General features: G+C 41.4%; 1 protein-coding gene across 2 annotated transcripts in view; it reads right to left on the bottom strand.

Moving 5' to 3' along the window:
* Positions 1 to 2,061: 2,061 nt before the first annotated feature.
* LOC120893882 overlaps positions 2,062 to 16,994 on the bottom strand; it is a 77,765-nt gene continuing 62,832 nt past the window's right edge. For both annotated transcript variants that reach the window (XM_040296065.1, XM_040296066.1), the window contains exons 6-8: positions 13,627 to 14,222; positions 12,621 to 12,765; positions 2,062 to 6,269 (exon numbers count right to left, since the gene is read on the bottom strand). In XM_040296065.1, the coding sequence (XP_040151999.1) occupies positions 5,142 to 6,269; positions 12,621 to 12,765; positions 13,627 to 14,222 (1,869 nt within the window). In that variant the 3' untranslated portion in view covers positions 2,062 to 5,141. The remainder of the gene's footprint in view (positions 6,270 to 12,620; positions 12,766 to 13,626; positions 14,223 to 16,994) is intronic.

Below are 16,994 nucleotides of genomic sequence, written 5' to 3'. Positions count from 1 at the left end.
AAGCTTCTTTGAGAGAGTGCAAAGTTGAATGTTTACATTACGATTGACTTTCAACAGGTTTCATCAATTAACCGTTTTAGTTGAGTGTGAAGCTTCTCTTATTTGATTGTTGTTAACGGGTTTGAATTTTGTTTTATTTATTCTTTCAATGTTATGTTACTTTTTTTAATATTAGCTATTATAAATTTAGAAAGATATTGTTTTATTTTTTATTCAGAAGGAACGGTCGGAAAAAGGCCGTATTGCTATGAATATTGTTTGCTTGGTTAATATAAATAATAAAAGGTGTTAGTATTTCATTAAATTTAATTTAAATATTTCTTTTCTCTCACATTTCTGTCCACCCCGTTTGTCTCATAAATTTCAAGCATGCCAAAGAAAAGTGTAACTTAATTTTGATTAAACATTCCAAGCTCCCGGGTCGGAAAGCTTTCCAGCGCCATCTATTGCAAGAAAAATCACGCAGGCAGAGCTTTATTGCTACTTACATCCCCAATGAATCCTTCTTGCAGTAGGTTCTTTGCCATTTGATTGCTGATCTGCTCTTCACATCATAGTTTCTACATCCTTCCTTACTTTATACCCCGTGCATATCGTTGGATGACTTCTTGCTGCACCGTTCACGTAGCACCAGTAATGTTCAAAGCCTGATGCGCTGAACGCTGAAAGGATGATGGAATGGTGCATGCCCCGTCTGGTGTTATGAGTGTAAGCACAAAAGGCATGAACAAACTGAAAATTAATTTCGTCCTTGCATGCGCATAGCTTCTTCCACTCCTTCCAAGCCCTCCGCGATTCGGATGTAACGAGAAATGCTGTAAAGTGTTTCCGGATTGTCGGGTTGTTCAACCGTCCGATGGCTTTGAAGAGTCGTCGAAGCTCGACAAGCATAAGTAGATGTAGTGAAATGGAACGGACGAACGATATTTTCTATTCATTGGCAGAAGACGAAAAGAATGAATGCTGGTCTCGGGTTTCGGTTTCGATTCGTTAAATTATACTTACTTGTGTATGTACATATAGATTAGGAACATTGGATTAGCCTTTTGATTTCCACCACACTTTGTACCAGGAAATGGATTTAAAATAACAGTAGTCAATTTATGCTTTGTAAAACAAAGTTATTGAAACGAATAACATAATTGAAGTATTCAAACTATAGACTTCTACAACATAAAAAATGTTAATTTGTTTTACTTTTTTTTATTCAGGAGTAACGGTCCAAAAAGGCCGTATTGCTATAATTTAATTTGTTTTATTAATTTGTTCTACAATTAATTAAAAGATAGCGGCTTATTGATTATTAATGAAAACAAACTACAAGAAAGAAGATCGTCCTCTTCTAAGAATACCCTGCAGTGAAAAATATTCCTTAATTTGAATTCTTATTCGAAGTGCAAATACAATTTCATTTACTTAGATACGGGGTACCAAACTACAGCCCGCGGGACCCATGTGGCCCTCGATCGCCTACAATGTGACCCGCGATGGCTTTGTAAAGTTTAAATCTAAATAGTTTATTACCTTTTTAATTGTTTTATTTTGTTTTTAGAAACAGAAATAAACCTTCATTACAGCTGAAGAGCTTTAATTGATTAGGTTAATATTTTCTAAACAAAAGTTTATTCCATTAGCTAACAGTAACGTCAAAATTACAAATAACAACGTTATTTGCGGAGCAATGCGGAACGTAAATGAAATGTTTTGGAGACCCCTGTTTTAGATAATAGTGCAAATAGAAAATCTTTTAAATAAGAAGGCTATAGGCTTTTTATGAGCTATAGTTTCCCAGCAAGATACTTCATTAGCTGCAGGTGATATCTGCTTATCTACAAAAATCGAATACTCACTTTTGATTCAAAAGGGGAAAATAAAAGCCGCTAATTACAGATACCAAATGTGCAATCATTAGTTATTTTAAGGAACCAATTTATTTTCTTATTCAAAAGTTAAATGCACAAAATCCAATTTAGATGTGATATATAAGAAAAAATGGTCATCTATTGAGCAGTGTAAAGCGAAAGTAAAACGAATACAACGAACAGTTTTTCACATCAATCATCAAATATGAATATGTACGCAGATACGCTTTTATTTGGTTATCGGTTCGTTAGAATTGTGGCATTACTATGCACCAGTTAGTGATTGATAGCAGGCAAAAAAGTACAGAAATTCTGTTTTTGCCCCCACAACACCGATACCACGTACCAGGTGCGGGGGTCGGCAAATATACTTACACTACGCACAATCTCAGTGTCACTGTCAGCTATAGTGGTGAAACCATCGAAAAGGAGACGGGAAGGGACCGTAGGAGTGCTTCACTTCATAGTATGTACAATAATTCTTATTCTACTAGCTAGCCGTTTCTTTGCTTCTGCTTCGACTTTGACTCGTGGTTATGCACGGTGTTGTTTGATTGCTGGTAGAAGAGTAGTGGTTGGTTGATTGTAGGGGTTAGGTTGGTTGCTGTGTTTGTGCTATGGTTTGTGGTTTGCGCTATACGAACGGACTGTCTACAGTTTGCTAGCAAAGCCTGTCGGGTGTGTTTGCATTAATCGGCATACGTTTGTTAGCCACAGGAACTGTCATTTACTATTGCTATATGAGATCATACCGGGAGGGCACAACGATGCACCGGGTGTACCTTTGGTACGGTAGTGTGTGCGCTGTGCGCTTTCCTTTCTCGTTGTTTTTGCTATTGCCTACTGTCAAGTCTTGTTACAATAACCTCCCTCCTAGTAGGTTTCACCTTGCTTAAGAATGTATGCCTTAGATATTATTTCACCTGTACTTCCTGTTCTCTTCTCCCATCACTTCCTCAATCACTCGTTTTGCATTCACTATGTCTTATCGTTTTTTTGCCACTTTGCGTTTGCTTGTTTACTTTTGTGGGTGTGAGTGAAAGTGTGTTTTCTTTCTTTCTTTCTTTCTCATTTGTAGTGCGGTTGAGTCGAAGTAAGTAAAGACCGGCCGTCCGGTCAGCGATGTCCGGTTGGCTAGAGTGATAGCGCTCGTTTCGCTGACCTGCTGCTGACTCTCTCTCTTCCCTTCGGTTCTCTTCCCTCAATTGTACTGATACAGTGCTTTGGCTTCCAGCTAGCAGTTTCGCTGTCTGTGGGCAACAATGGCCATTGAAACCGAAACTCGTAAAACACGCTGAAACCGATAAATTCGTTATGCAACCACCAACGGGTTCCTTCCGTGTGCCTGGGGTTAGGAATGTGTTGAAAAGTCAGCAAAAGTAGTGCATCCAGTGCACCGCAAACTTTCTTCCTGCCCATTGCACACAGGAACCAACCGGGTGTGATGATGATGCTGATGGTTAGGAGGTGACGACTCAAAGGCATGATTGGTGATGATGGTGGTCTTCTAGAGTACATATGCTCTTTTATGGTGGTTGATTGAGATCTTAAGACTAAGGGTTTGATGACGATCTGTCCTAACTATGTACTATTTCTAATTGGAACATAATAGAAAAAAAGGAATTATTTGTGGGTAGAACAGAAGATATCAAACTTGTTGCATTAGTGCGAGGCCAGAAGTTTAAACATATATTTCATAGTACTAGGCTGAAACTAGCCATTCTGAAAGGTAGTGAGATCCAGAATGAATAACTTGAAGTTAAGAAATGGAAAAAATAAATACATAAATAAATAAGAAAATAAATAAATAATTAAAAATAAATAAATAAAATAAATAAATAATAATTATTCATTTGTTTAATTTAGCTTAGCTACTGATGCGTTTTTAAAGGCATTAATACATTGGACCCGAGAACAATACTTGCTTACATATATATGTACATAATTTGCACGAGAAATCTTTTCATTAAAATTATAAAAATCTACTATATTTTGCTTCCATCGCACGAATTACCAATAAAAAATTAATAAACAAAAAAGGAAATTGATTATTGGAAATAAAAAATAATCATAATATGTGACTCTAAAGAGCATTTTTAGGATAATTAATTTGCCTGTTACTAGGCAGCATGCCACTTGTAGATATTTTTCATAATCGTTCAAATTGTCCCAAACACTATTAAATGTTCGATTACCCTACTCTAAGTCCAAAATTTAAAGTAAAATAGTTAGGAAAAAAATTAAATGGATAATACAAAATAAATAAAATGTTTTATAATCATTATTTAATTCTCATTTATGTAAATGCAATGACAATCGTAATGCAATGCAATATTTAATACAATAGATAACAACGGAAGGCAAATATATTTTCTCCCAAAAATGAATAAAAACTGGTTATCGTTTAACTATGTTCAACGTTGTCTAACCATTTTCCAAATAAATTAATGTGACACAAAATAATGCACGTCATAGCTTGCCTTAAGCGCACATTGAAACAGAGAACAGACGAAACCATATGAATGTGTTCGGTTGGTTTTTAAGTATAAACACAACAGTCATGAGTTTTTAATGCATACTAATTTCAAGCAAGACACGTTATAGACCAAGATTAATTATATTCAGTTATGTGAAATGTTTCTCTTCTCCAATTGAATTTATATTTGTATATTTAAAGTGTAAAATGACACTAAGCTAAGGCATGGAAAGGAGTAAATTGGTTCACAAACATTGAAACACATCGAGGCGTATTGTAAGTAGGCCGCTCATACAAACACATACAGGACACAACATTGAAGATAATTTAAAAAAGCCTGAAGAAAGAACATTTAATCGTGAGTATTAGCTCTTCATTTGCAACATTCTTAACATCTACAAACTGGCGAACGTGGCACACCCTGGCACATACACACGCAGGGCAGGCCATCGTTCGTATCGCGTTTTCTTATCTAAATTGCTTCGACGGATGTGTCACAGCTTTCCGTGCGTCTGTACATTACCGACCGGTTCAGGTCAGTGGGCATTGAAAAGACGAAATTGACACAAACAGCCCTTGAAAGTCGATGAGCTTTGGTTGGATCGAAGGTTCAGCCCGCCTTGGGGTTTGTAGGTCACGGCCGGGAAGCACCTATCGATCCGCGGGTAGTGGAGAAGGGTGGCAAGGAGCGGGAACCTCTCCGCGATGGAGACGCCCAGCCGCTTACAATATAACAATGGCTGCGTATCGCAACGATGCATTCAAATCGTTATTATCCTATCCTAGTTTGTGGGGATAGGACGCTATACAATTGGCCAGGAAACGGGCCCTAGCTCGGTGAACAACAATACATATTTATCACTATCAGCAGCGAAGAGCGGGGACATGGCACCGCAGCCCGAACCGCAACTCGATGGAGACGCCTGGTCGTCCATCACGTCGGACTGGCTGCGTTCTGCACCGTGTCCCAGATTGTCGGGCAGTATGGCAAAATCAACGTAACCCTGTTTTGACTCGAAAGGCATTGTATCAACTGCACCGAGACAATCGATAAGTTCGCATAGCAAGGCATCATCCTTCGAACGATCGTCCCCCTTGCTTGACGATCGTCGGCTCGCGTCCTCCAGCCTCGAGGGCTCAGCAGCATCAGCCGACAAAACCTCCACACGGTCATTTGTGACCATGTTTCTCGCAGCATCTTTCCCCGTACCAATGATGTCCATTATTGATGAGCACCGTTGGATGGTCCCGATTGGGCTGCGAATCTTTACCGCCAGAATGTCGGCAAAATTCCACCATCCATCGTGAGCGAAAACCTTCACCAGGGCACGTTTGACGATGCCTGTCACAGTGGTACGCTTCTTCCGGCGACCTACCGATCGGATTGTTCCCTTTAGTCGGGTCCAGCTCGGACTTGGAAACGACTTTTTGACTGGCGCATTCCGACGATGATGGTGTTGCTGCTGCTGCTGCTGCTGCTCCTCATCTCCCGCTTCCGGGAGCAGTTCGTGTTGTGGTGTCGCTGGAGGCGTATTGAGGAAACATTCCCCAAACGTTGGCCATACTGTTAGCGGGGGTGTTGCAGCATCCGTAACGAACTCATCCGGCGGCGCTATGCTGGGCGAGCGTCGGTCCATTCCGGTTGCGGTGTACGTATCGGTGCATGTGGTGGACCGTAGCGACGGCAGTAAAATTTGTGCCGCTATATTGTGCTCGATTTCTTTGACCGGCGAGCTGGTATTGCCACCGGTAGACGTTTCGTCTGCATCGTCGCTGTCTGGAATAGTAATCGGTTTCATTTCCGATCGACATTCAGCCGGGCACGGGCCCGCTTGGCCGGTAGGCTGACCGGATACATCGTCCGCACTCAAGTGCCAACGAAGTGACCGTTCCGTGCTGCTGGACGGTGATTTGTATGCGACTGAGCTTGTCTGGAAGAAAGGGAGGAAAAGAAGAAAAAAAGAGACAAAACGAGAGAAAGATGAAAAAGTGAAAACATCGAATAAGTGCATGCGGAAAGGAATCCGTTTCAATCACGGCTGAAAAGTGTACGAAGATTGTTTGCTTTCATGTTTGTATCAGGATTTTTTTTATTACAATTTTTGATATAATGAAAACACGTACAGAACACTTTCCAATAAAATTTCAAGACGAATTGGATGGTCGTTAAAACACGTTTCAGGAACGAAAATCCGTTAAATCAGGCAAGTGGTGACTACTCTAAGCAGCCGTTGGTGTTTTTTATTGAAACAATTTTTGATCTCCTTCTTCTTCTATTTGGCGTAACGTCCTACACGGACATGCCGGCCTATATATACAGGCTTTCGAGACTTAATTCATTACCACGTAGTCGGATAGTAAAATCCTTGGCTACGGGAGCACGGTTCATTTTGGGCTTGAACCCATGACGGGCATGTTATTGAGTCGTTCGAGTTGACGACTGTACCACGGGACCGCCCCTAAATTTTTGATCAGTTTTGTCATAAATTGAATAAATATATCATTAAATATTTTTATTTTTTAATCTAATATTTAAAATAAATAAAATTAAAAATGGATAAACTCATTTGCTGATAAATTGTTATTTTGGTCGCATAAATCAAACAGAAAGCCTAGCACACGAACCCAGGTGGCTTATTTAAAAAGTTTCCCAATTATAATGGTTTCTGCTGCAGATTTTATGCAAAGGACAAATCTCTCAACCCGGAAAAAGTATTCCCTCAGTTTTGGTTTTTCTTGAAATTGTTATCACTTTCTTTTCCACTGCTTATCTGCTCACGAAGCATTGCTTCCACTATGGCAAAACAAATTCTTACCACCACAACTACTGGCTAGCAATTCAAAGCCGCAAAAAAAGCCATTGAAATGAAAAACGTGATGTTTTTGGTTGCTTTATTTGTGCCATAATTTACTATTTGCCCAATGGTGGAGGAAAAATCTTTCCAATTCACTTCAAGTGTAGGCGTTTTCGGGGTTTTCCGGTTGCTTTGGATTGGAGCAGTTTTATTTTGTTTTGTTTTTACTTTCATTTCACTTTAAACTTTACCATTCAAACTAATGCCAAACCGGCGGAAAACACTTGGCTCACATTCGGTGGTCGGCTGTGCGGTTGGTGGGTTTGGTCATAAATTTCCCGTGCATAAACTTTTCCATCTCTCGTGCGCGGCTCGAACGACGCAACCACGGTCGAACCTCGCGCATCTTTGCATAACAAATTGTAGTGACACTTTTCACCTTCTTTGCTCTCATAACGGCGTCGTAGCGAGAGAAGAGGGAGCAAAAAAAATACCATTAAACATAAAGTACTAGAATTACACTAAAAAGGAATGCAACTGCGACAGGAAAGTTTAAAGTTGCTCGGGTTTTTTGTGTGTATGTTTTGCGACGCGGTCGCGGCTCAGCGAACCATTTATGGGCACATGAATATTTATGTGCGTAGCGAGACGGAAGAAGATGCAACCCGTACGTACGTGTGCTGCAGCCGTGTGCCATAAAAACACCCAGTCCAAGAGGAGGAGGGAAACAGAGTAAAGCGAATGATGTGCACGTAAAACTCACCGTCCAACACACCGACATTACGCGCAAGGTCGGAAGCCGGATCGGAATGGTCGATGTGACCACATCAAGCAGGCGAAAAGAGCGTTCATTGTTTCGGTTGCCTCCTCTTCCATTCTCCCTTCTCAAACCATACCCCTTCACTGCTGGATAGTAGCCATGACGACCGATAAGTGTACTTGGTTTTTAACAATCGTTATGAGGACACTTATCTAAGCGGGGGCTGTGGGGATTGGTTATGCTTTCTAAGTGATGGTGTACCATGTTAGGGACTCACGTAGTATTCTCAGCCGACCGGAACGAAGGTGAAGTGTCGTGTCAACAGTCGATCTGCATCGAGTGCAGTAAATGTTTTGCTATTGACGGTTCGTGTCTGGCGATGATGGTCGAGTGTGACTGCCGCTGTCGCAGAGCGGTGCCATGTGCAGCCGGCTGGTGCAACGCGATGCTCTTGTTCTAATTATCACTGGCACTAGGACGTAAGCAGCTATATGCCAGGCACTTGCAATTAGTGTTTTTACTGTGCTGCACACATAAGGATGCTTAGCGGGTGGAGAGTTTCCGATTGGTTATGAGGGTAGCTATCAATGTTATTTTCTACATTTTACCGTAAGTACTCTTGCAATAAAGTGTAAAATTAATATTGATTGCGGTAAAATGTACATAAAGATGGACTGTAGATGTGTCTTTTGCACCACACCACATGGTTTTCCCTTATTAACCCCTTATTCCCTTATTCCCTTAGATGTGTGTTCTCGTTTTCCAAATATTGTATGAATTCATTAGGTAGATGTTGCATAAAAGACATAGATAATTATTTATCTAAAGGGAAGATATATACTAAAAATGGATGTAATATATGTAATATACTACAGTTCCAAGTGATAAAACTTAATTTTGTGTGAGCAGTTATAGCGTTAACTTTTACATTATCGTACAACGCAATAGGGTAGTGTTGTGATTGGACATTAAAATTAATGTGTTTAGTCACTTTACTTAATTTTACCATTACTTCAATCAATATGTTTTATCAGGGGAGGATTCCGTCATACAGTCGTCAACTCATACGACTTTAGAACATGCCCGTCATGGGTTCAAACTAGTGGTGGGAGCTCGGAATCGGACCTACTCGATTGTTCGGAACCAATTCCGGAGCCGATTCCGATGCTGGAATCGATTCCGATTCCGAATTCCATTCCGGAGTTTGTTCTGGAGCCGATTCCGAGATTCTGATTCCGGAGCCAAATCCGATTCCGGAGCCGATTTCGATTCCGGAGCCGATTTCGATTTCGGAGCCGATTTCGATTCCGGAGCCGATTACGATTCCGGAGCTGATTTCGATACCGGAGCTAATTCCGATTCCGGAACCAATTCCGGAGCCGATTCCGGAACCGATTCTGGAATCGATTCCGGAAGCTGATTTCGGACCTACTATCCGGAATCGATTCCAAAAACTTCGGAGCTAGCCGGAATCGATTCTGAAGAAATCTTCATTTTTCCCATCACTAATTCAAACCTCTAATGAAAAGTCCCCCCGAAACAAGGACTGAATATTCGGCTGGATAGAACTAAATAAGTCTCGAAAACCTGTATAAGCTGGCATGATCACGTAGGTCGTTACGCTAAATAGAAAAATCACTTTACACGTGACTGCAATTCATTTAACCAATTTGTTGATTGCCAAACAGGAATTCGTGTAAAAAATCTGCAATTCAACATAAGTTGATCTGATTCTCTCGCTCTATCACTATCACTCTATCTCGCTTTATCTCTCTCTTTCGAGCTCTATTTATCTATTTTGTCGATCTGCTTGCAATAGGGCATGTCGTCGTGCCACGGATCGATCAACAATAATACTCCAATATGCTGAACCACTGACTGAAGCTTCTCATCAATGCAGCCTATCCTATCTTCAACCTATCTAGCCAACGTATTTATTGTGCTCTCCTGCCCCTTATGCTCAACGGTGGGTTGCTTGTAGAACATCTTTTTTGTGAGGCCTGTGCCAGGCATCATATTATACCATGCACTCGTCGTATGGATTTGGTTTTTGAAATCAACTATTGTAACCAAACACAAAACACTCTTAAAACTATGTCAAAAATGTAAATAAATTAACCGCTTCAACTGAGCAAAATATTTTTATTTGAGATATGATTGAAAATTTCCTTTGTATGCTCGAAAGCTTTGTTTTTTTCATTCAAATTACGTTATGACGGACGTTATGATTGGTATTGCGAACAGCATCGAAACTGAATGTCGCTGGGCCGACAGCACGACGGAAATTCGGACAGACGGGTTTTTATCCTCTTGTCATCCAATGTACTCTTACGAACATTAAATCAATATGCTTCTGCGTTAATAAACGACCTTTCCTCCTCTATTCTGCACGACCATCAACGCATTCGTCACATTCAAATATGGTTGTTTTCCAGTCATCATTATGTAAAATATTATTTTTATTGCAATCAATTACAATTTTCTTCGACTGAACGTGTTTTAAAACATGGGAAAAAATTGTTTCGAATTTCGGACCAATTTTCGGAAGTTTTTGTCAAGTTTACAACCGAGTAAAAACTGATTCACGTCAATAATTTCTTCAACAAAGGACCAGCATCCAGATGAATGGGAATTAACGGTGAAATGCAAATTGCTTGAAATAATATGGATTGTGAACTGAAAGAGAGAAAATATTTTTTATCGTGACATGCATGGCGAAATTTATTAACGGCAGTTACTTATTAAATTGATGTTCGTGTCATCATGTAAAAATAAGAAAAGGTATGGTTTTACTTTGGATATGAAACATATTAATCAGTATGAGCACGATAAATGTCCGAATGACATTTATGACGAATGACGAAATGACGAATAATGTCCGGAATTTGAAGCTGTCTATACAGGGTTTCCCACGATTTATTGGTCAGTTCCCATGATTTATTGGTGCGTTCCCACGATTTTTTGGTCGTATCCTATAGATTTTTGGTTCGTTCCCATATTTTATTGGTATTTTCCAATTGGATATCAATACAATTGGACCAACAAATTCTGGGAAACGACCAAAAATCGTGGGAACGCACCAAAAATATGGGAACCCACCAAAAATTGATGGGAACCAACCAATAAATCGTGGGAAACCCTGTAATATCACTTGAACGAATTGTCAAATTTCCCGAAACATGCATTCAGGGCTCAAACTTCTTCTTCTTCTTTGGCACAACAGCCGCTGTCGGCCAAGCCCTGCCTGTAGCACTAGTGGGCTCGGCTTTCAGTGACTTGATTATTACCATAGCATGATAGTCAGTCCCACATATGGGGGCACGTTCCATTTGGGGCATGAACCCATGAAGGGCATGATGTTAAGTCGTACGAGTTGACGACTGTACCACCAGACTGGCCCGGGCTCTAACTGAAATATTGAAATATTTTAACATAAAAAATGTACAACCAAAATGCTTTTTCTTCTTCTATTTGGCGTAGCGACATAGGCGGTAATTCCGGCCTATACAGGCTTTTGAGACTTATTCAGTCCCATGCAGAACCACCAGGGACGATCCATTATATGCTTGAATCCACCACGGGCATGTTTTAAAGTCGTGCGAGCTAGTGCCAAAATATCTCTTTGGAACGTTTTCAATTATTTTAAAACCTTGCGAAGAATGGAGTGGTCATAATAAAAAATTGATTTGGTTATCAAATATGTGACTCCTTTATATTTGATCTACTCAGGAGTTCGATTGCTACTTAGGCGTATGATGCATTGTAACATTAGTTGTAACTAGAATTGTATAAAATTTAGCTAAAAAAGTATATCAAATGCTTAAAATCCTTAAATCCGTCTAATTTATACTTCACTTTCGACGTTCTGTACGGTTCCATAGTGCGATTAAAAAAAAAATAGATAACGAATCTACAAAGATTGTCTACAAAAACCCGATATCGATTCTACACACTGCTTAATTAATGATTGCAAATCAAATTACAAGCTGACGTACTGTAAAACTGAACGTGACTGTACCGATGTGCAAGCTTAACGGCTGTACGTACGGCTAAAAATAGTAACAAAATCTGCAACTTTTATATCCTTGGGGCATGCAATGCCATTTCTTGTGAAAGAATGGAAAACTACAAACTGCCAAACGTGGCTCATATACATGCAAAATGGGGTTTTCCTCTCTTCTGTTCGTTTTAGGTGGACAGATATCAATACCTATGCGGGTCTACTGCAACGCGCCTACCAACATTCCAGTGCGCTCGTTCAGATCAGCTCAGATCGAGTGGAAAAGTTCGAGCAAAGCCCATCCACTTTCACCTGGGGAAAAGCCTATGGAGAGAATGTGTACCGGAATAGTTCTGCAAAGCTCGTCTCGTGTCCCCGGGCGACGTCACTTGATCGCACACTAAAGAATCGATGCCAGCTGTTGAGTGTTTTACCGCGTATGCTGCTAGTCTATTACCGGGGTATTGTAACGTGCCCCACACATGGATGATAATGTTGGGTGGTATAAAACATTGATGCCGCTCCCGAAACATACGCCCGTCGTCCTTCAGCAAAGCGGTAAATCTAGCTTCTAATTACATTCTTCCATACACAAAAACATAGGCAGGGCGCAGGAGGTGTGGCGCTGGAAAACTTCGCCAACGCCTAAAACCCCAGCGGAACTATTTGGCAACATTTCGGGAATCCCAACCCATCCCGAGTGGGGTGCAAGAAGAGATAAACTTACCGTTGGTGTGTGCGTTGCTTGCTGCTCTTGGACAGAGGCTTCCTCCACGGGTAGCGATGCATCCGGGCCGCAACGGTACGCCTGTGCGAATTTCAAGCATAGCTCCTGCAGATCAGACCGCTTCGGAAGTGTGCGAAGAAGAGTGCTGTTCGGGAAGGGAAGATGGAAAATGGGGTAGTATTTACACCGACGGAACGTTAGAATAGTGAGAAAGTTTGCCCGTGAAACGATAACGATCCGATTATGTATCTTTTATCACACTATATGCTGCCTTTTTTAATTAATACTGTTTTAATAGCGAATGCATTTCAACACAATGCATTTTAAATTAAGCTCTGCTGTGTTATTTTAGGTAAGTGGCCGTTTCGATGGCCGTTTTTACTTGTTCAGTAACGTATGGCACGAACTAAATTTGCTTTTGCAAATAGTATTATTTAACTGTGTGGGCTTCGTTGATTAAATTTACTGACTCATATCAAACAAAAAGTACTCCACGGTATTCGCTCATGAAATGGGAGCCCCATCGATTGCTTCCTTTTTATGGTAGTTTCAAAGTTGCTGTCTTATGATCAATCTGTAACAAATGCACCAGAGAAGGTGCAACGAGGCGAAAATGGCTTGGAAAAGAAGTAAAGTAGAAAAAAGGGGCATCATTCAATTCAATTTCTTTCCCTGCCCGCTCCTAGCAGCTACTTGCTGCCGTGCTGTGCGGTAGCAAACTGCTTTTTTGCTGCCCGACTTGCCATCGATTCTAGGAAAGAAAAAAGGACCAAAAGTCTCTGCTGCTTCTCGGTTCCCATTGGATTATCCAACAAACGATGCGAAGTTCTGTCCGACGAGAAAACCGACACATGACAATCTTTCTTCATTAGCTTTCCTCCTCTTGCTTCCTCTTCTCGATTCCTTATCGTTCGATTTGGACAAAATTTCGAGCCCAGAAATCAATAGGAATGATTCCTGCCATGCCATGCTGGCTGAAAAAAGGGGAGAGTCAGCGCTTACTTACCGGGTCGTAGCATTGTTTCGTTTGCTGGCATCGACTGGCGCCACACCTGCACCGTTGTTGGCGGCATTGTTGCACTTTGCTCCACTCGGAAAGATGCGTCGCAGCAGTGCATCTCGCGGGCAAATGGCACGTGGAAAATCGTACGGCAGTTGCGTCAGTGCGACTGCATCGATGTCGGCCCACTCGGTGGGCTCGCCGACGGTCGCTCCCTCCTCCCGCCAGTACAATGACTTCCACTTGGCATAGCAAAGCAGCAGCCGACCGTACGTTTCCACATCGTTTGATCGATAAATGGTTAGGCCGGTGGAGGTCGTTGCTGTTGTGCCGGCCGCCATTGCTGCTGTTGTGCCGAGAAATGCTTCGAACACGGGGCCAAGCAGGGCGGGTCCGGCGGCCGGATTGCATTTCACACGAAGCAGCGTCAGTTGGATGAATTCTGCCCGGTTGCGAAATATCAATCGCAAGCTCTCGATGATGGAGTGTGCTTCCTGCTGCAGGCATCCAGCGTCGGCTTGAGCCCATAGCTGACCCTTCCGTTCGATCAGCTCGGCCAGCAGCGGCACATTGATGTAATTGCTTCTGATTTCCATCGATTGCTGCTTTTTATTAATTTCATCCCCACAGGGAGGTGGTGCGTGTGTTGATGCAGAAGCATACACAGCCGAAGTGCAAACAGGGACCAGCCAGGGCACGCCCGTCCACAGATTTTACACATCCGGCAGGCGTCAAGGTTAGCAGGAACATTTCCGCGAACACCGGATGGACAGCGTTCAGCCATGTGCAAAGGTACGAATTGATGATTGGACACATTGAGGGAAAGAAAAAAGGGATTTAAAGAGAGAGAGAGAGAGAGAGAGAGAGAAAGAGAAAAAGACAGGAACAAACGAAGCAATTAATTGAAACATCAAAAACATGAGTTAAACGAAGATGGCTGTGCTATTGGCATTTCTTTATTTGCTTTCAGTTTGTTTTCTTTTTTGCTTTTGCGGATGTTTGTTTTCTTCCGCGTCTATGCTGCACCGATTGGTATGCAATCGTTTAATGAAAAGGCACGAAAACCGAAAAAAGGAGAAAAAACTTTGACATCCGTTCCAATCGTCGTTGAGCGGTAAATTAAAAAAAACATTTCAAATCAAAGACCGGCAATAATCACTTTGTGGTTTATTGTAAATTTGCTTCGTTTTTTTATCAACTGGTTTGAATGTTCTGTTGTATGGAAAATTGAAATAATTTATCATCTTTCTTTTCTTCTACCGTATAAAACGATTTGCGCGACACACAGCTGGACCGTGCGAATGGTTTTTTGAAGTTGTGTTTAATGTCCTTTGGGTAGGGGTCGTCTAATGAAAGTGTATGTGTGTGTGTGACTAGTTTGTTCGTTTGTTTGTTAATAGATTTGCTTTGGGGTCGATTTGAGTCAATGTAAACTTTGCTAATTGCTTTTCGCCGACGGCCGAGAGCATCGCACGGTCCAGCGCCGTTCAAGTTTAACTCGCGAACGCTAGCTTGTGAGCGAGGTTCCTTTGAAACGACGAAGCGGTAATTATTAAACGCGAACACAAACGTAACGGTGTTGACATATTTTCTAATTGCGGGAATATTGCAGTATGGAGTAAACTAAACTTTTCAAATTGCAACGTACTTTTACCTCCATTTTCATAGCTACTCTCATATTCTAATTTTAATAATTAATAATCTGTTCTCCTAAAACCAGTTAAACCTATCTAAATTAACCAGCGTTTCTAGTAAACCTTTCCCAGAACATTTTAATTTCCAAATTACCAATCCCCTACTCAAATCGTACAAATCAGTCACCGACCACAGGCTGCATCGCTGATTCAACAAACTAATTACTTACGCATTGGTATCGCAAATCGCAACCCGTGTCGCAATTGCGTTGATTGGTTGATAGATGTGTTGGGTGTGTCGTACTACTACCGTACAGTACACCGCACCAAACCTGGTTTGATTGATGAAGTGCAGCTGCAACGCAACTGTTGATTGAAGCGGATATGCATGTTTCGGTTTTACGTAAGGAAGGGGGACAACACGGGGCAGTAGAAGAAATACTACCGATGGGTGTGCAATACACGAAGGCAAATACTGCTGAAGGATGTTTGCCGATACAAATCCTTCTACCGCAACGCAGAAGTGTAGTTCTTTACCATGCTTAAACACCTTTCATTACACATTTTGTTTGCATTATTAGTTGATGACCACACGCGGGACGCGCGGCACGAAGACAAGCACTGGCACGAGTTTAGCTCATACCGCAAGGCAAAGCTGTGATTGCGTTCCACTCTTACATTCCAATCAATCGCCATTGTGTGTCGCACGCGTTCAATTTTGCGCCACATGTCAAGTGTCCGGAAATTAGTTGCGTTTGCGGGAAATAACGCACCCGATCGAAAGTGGATGGTAACGGTCGTACCGTCAGTTGGGGCGGAAGATTAGCCTAATGGTATTCAATCAGCAATCAAGCGAGAAGCGGTTCCGCTGTTCGCATACCGACACAAAAGGAACGCTCTCGAGTGCACCAACAACTACAGCAACTTTTGATGCTAAACTAATCGCTCTATTAGCACTGCACATCATCAACCTCAGCTATTTTGATCGATCAGGAAACAACACATAAAAACAAACTCGCGTATCATCATCATCATGGAGTGAATCTCAATATTTGGCCCCATATTCGATACTGTTTGGGTAAGGTGGGGCCTACAATAATTGATAAAATATTTAATTGCAATATATTACAAACATCATCCATCCGTGCAGTCGGTGAATTTGAATTAATTTGCAACGTCGCTTCCTTTTCCATCACTGGCCCGCCGAATGGGTTGAGATGCGCTAAGTGGCTGCCATCAAATTGGAAATCGTTGTTTAATGAAATAGTAAACCACAGAGAATTCAACAGTAGCAGCAGCATATCGAGCCTCATCCACGTTCGATGATGATAACGTTCCACCAGATTTGAGTTTAAATTTTTAATGAACAACTTTCGGCTAATGGACGTTACTTTGGATGGGCACGCTATTTTCACGGCAATTTAGCACTCGAAAACCGCCATTTTATGGCTTCTGTGTCAAGAGCGTCTGTTGTTTTTTTCGTTGAAATTAAATTAATGTCCCTCAATTCGGAAGAGATATTCATTTGTTTGCAAACTTGTCTCTCCATCCAGTGGCTGAGGCTTAAATTTTATTAAATAAATAAGCATCCATTCCGTTTTGGCATCTGGCTGAAAGCAAGGTTCATGCCTGGCTGATGGAAGTAAATTTCCGTTTTAATGAAAAATCACAATCAGCACATTGTGTGTGACAATGCGATTCGGAAGGAAACCGAAGCACTAAGCTAAAGGCCAAACACAA

The sequence above is a fragment of the Anopheles arabiensis genome, chromosome 2 (assembly GCF_016920715.1).
Source record: "Anopheles arabiensis isolate DONGOLA chromosome 2, AaraD3, whole genome shotgun sequence".
NCBI lineage: Eukaryota > Metazoa > Arthropoda > Insecta > Diptera > Culicidae > Anopheles > Anopheles arabiensis.
Note: the sequence above shows the minus strand (reverse complement) of the source record. Positions and strands in the feature narration are given on the sequence as shown.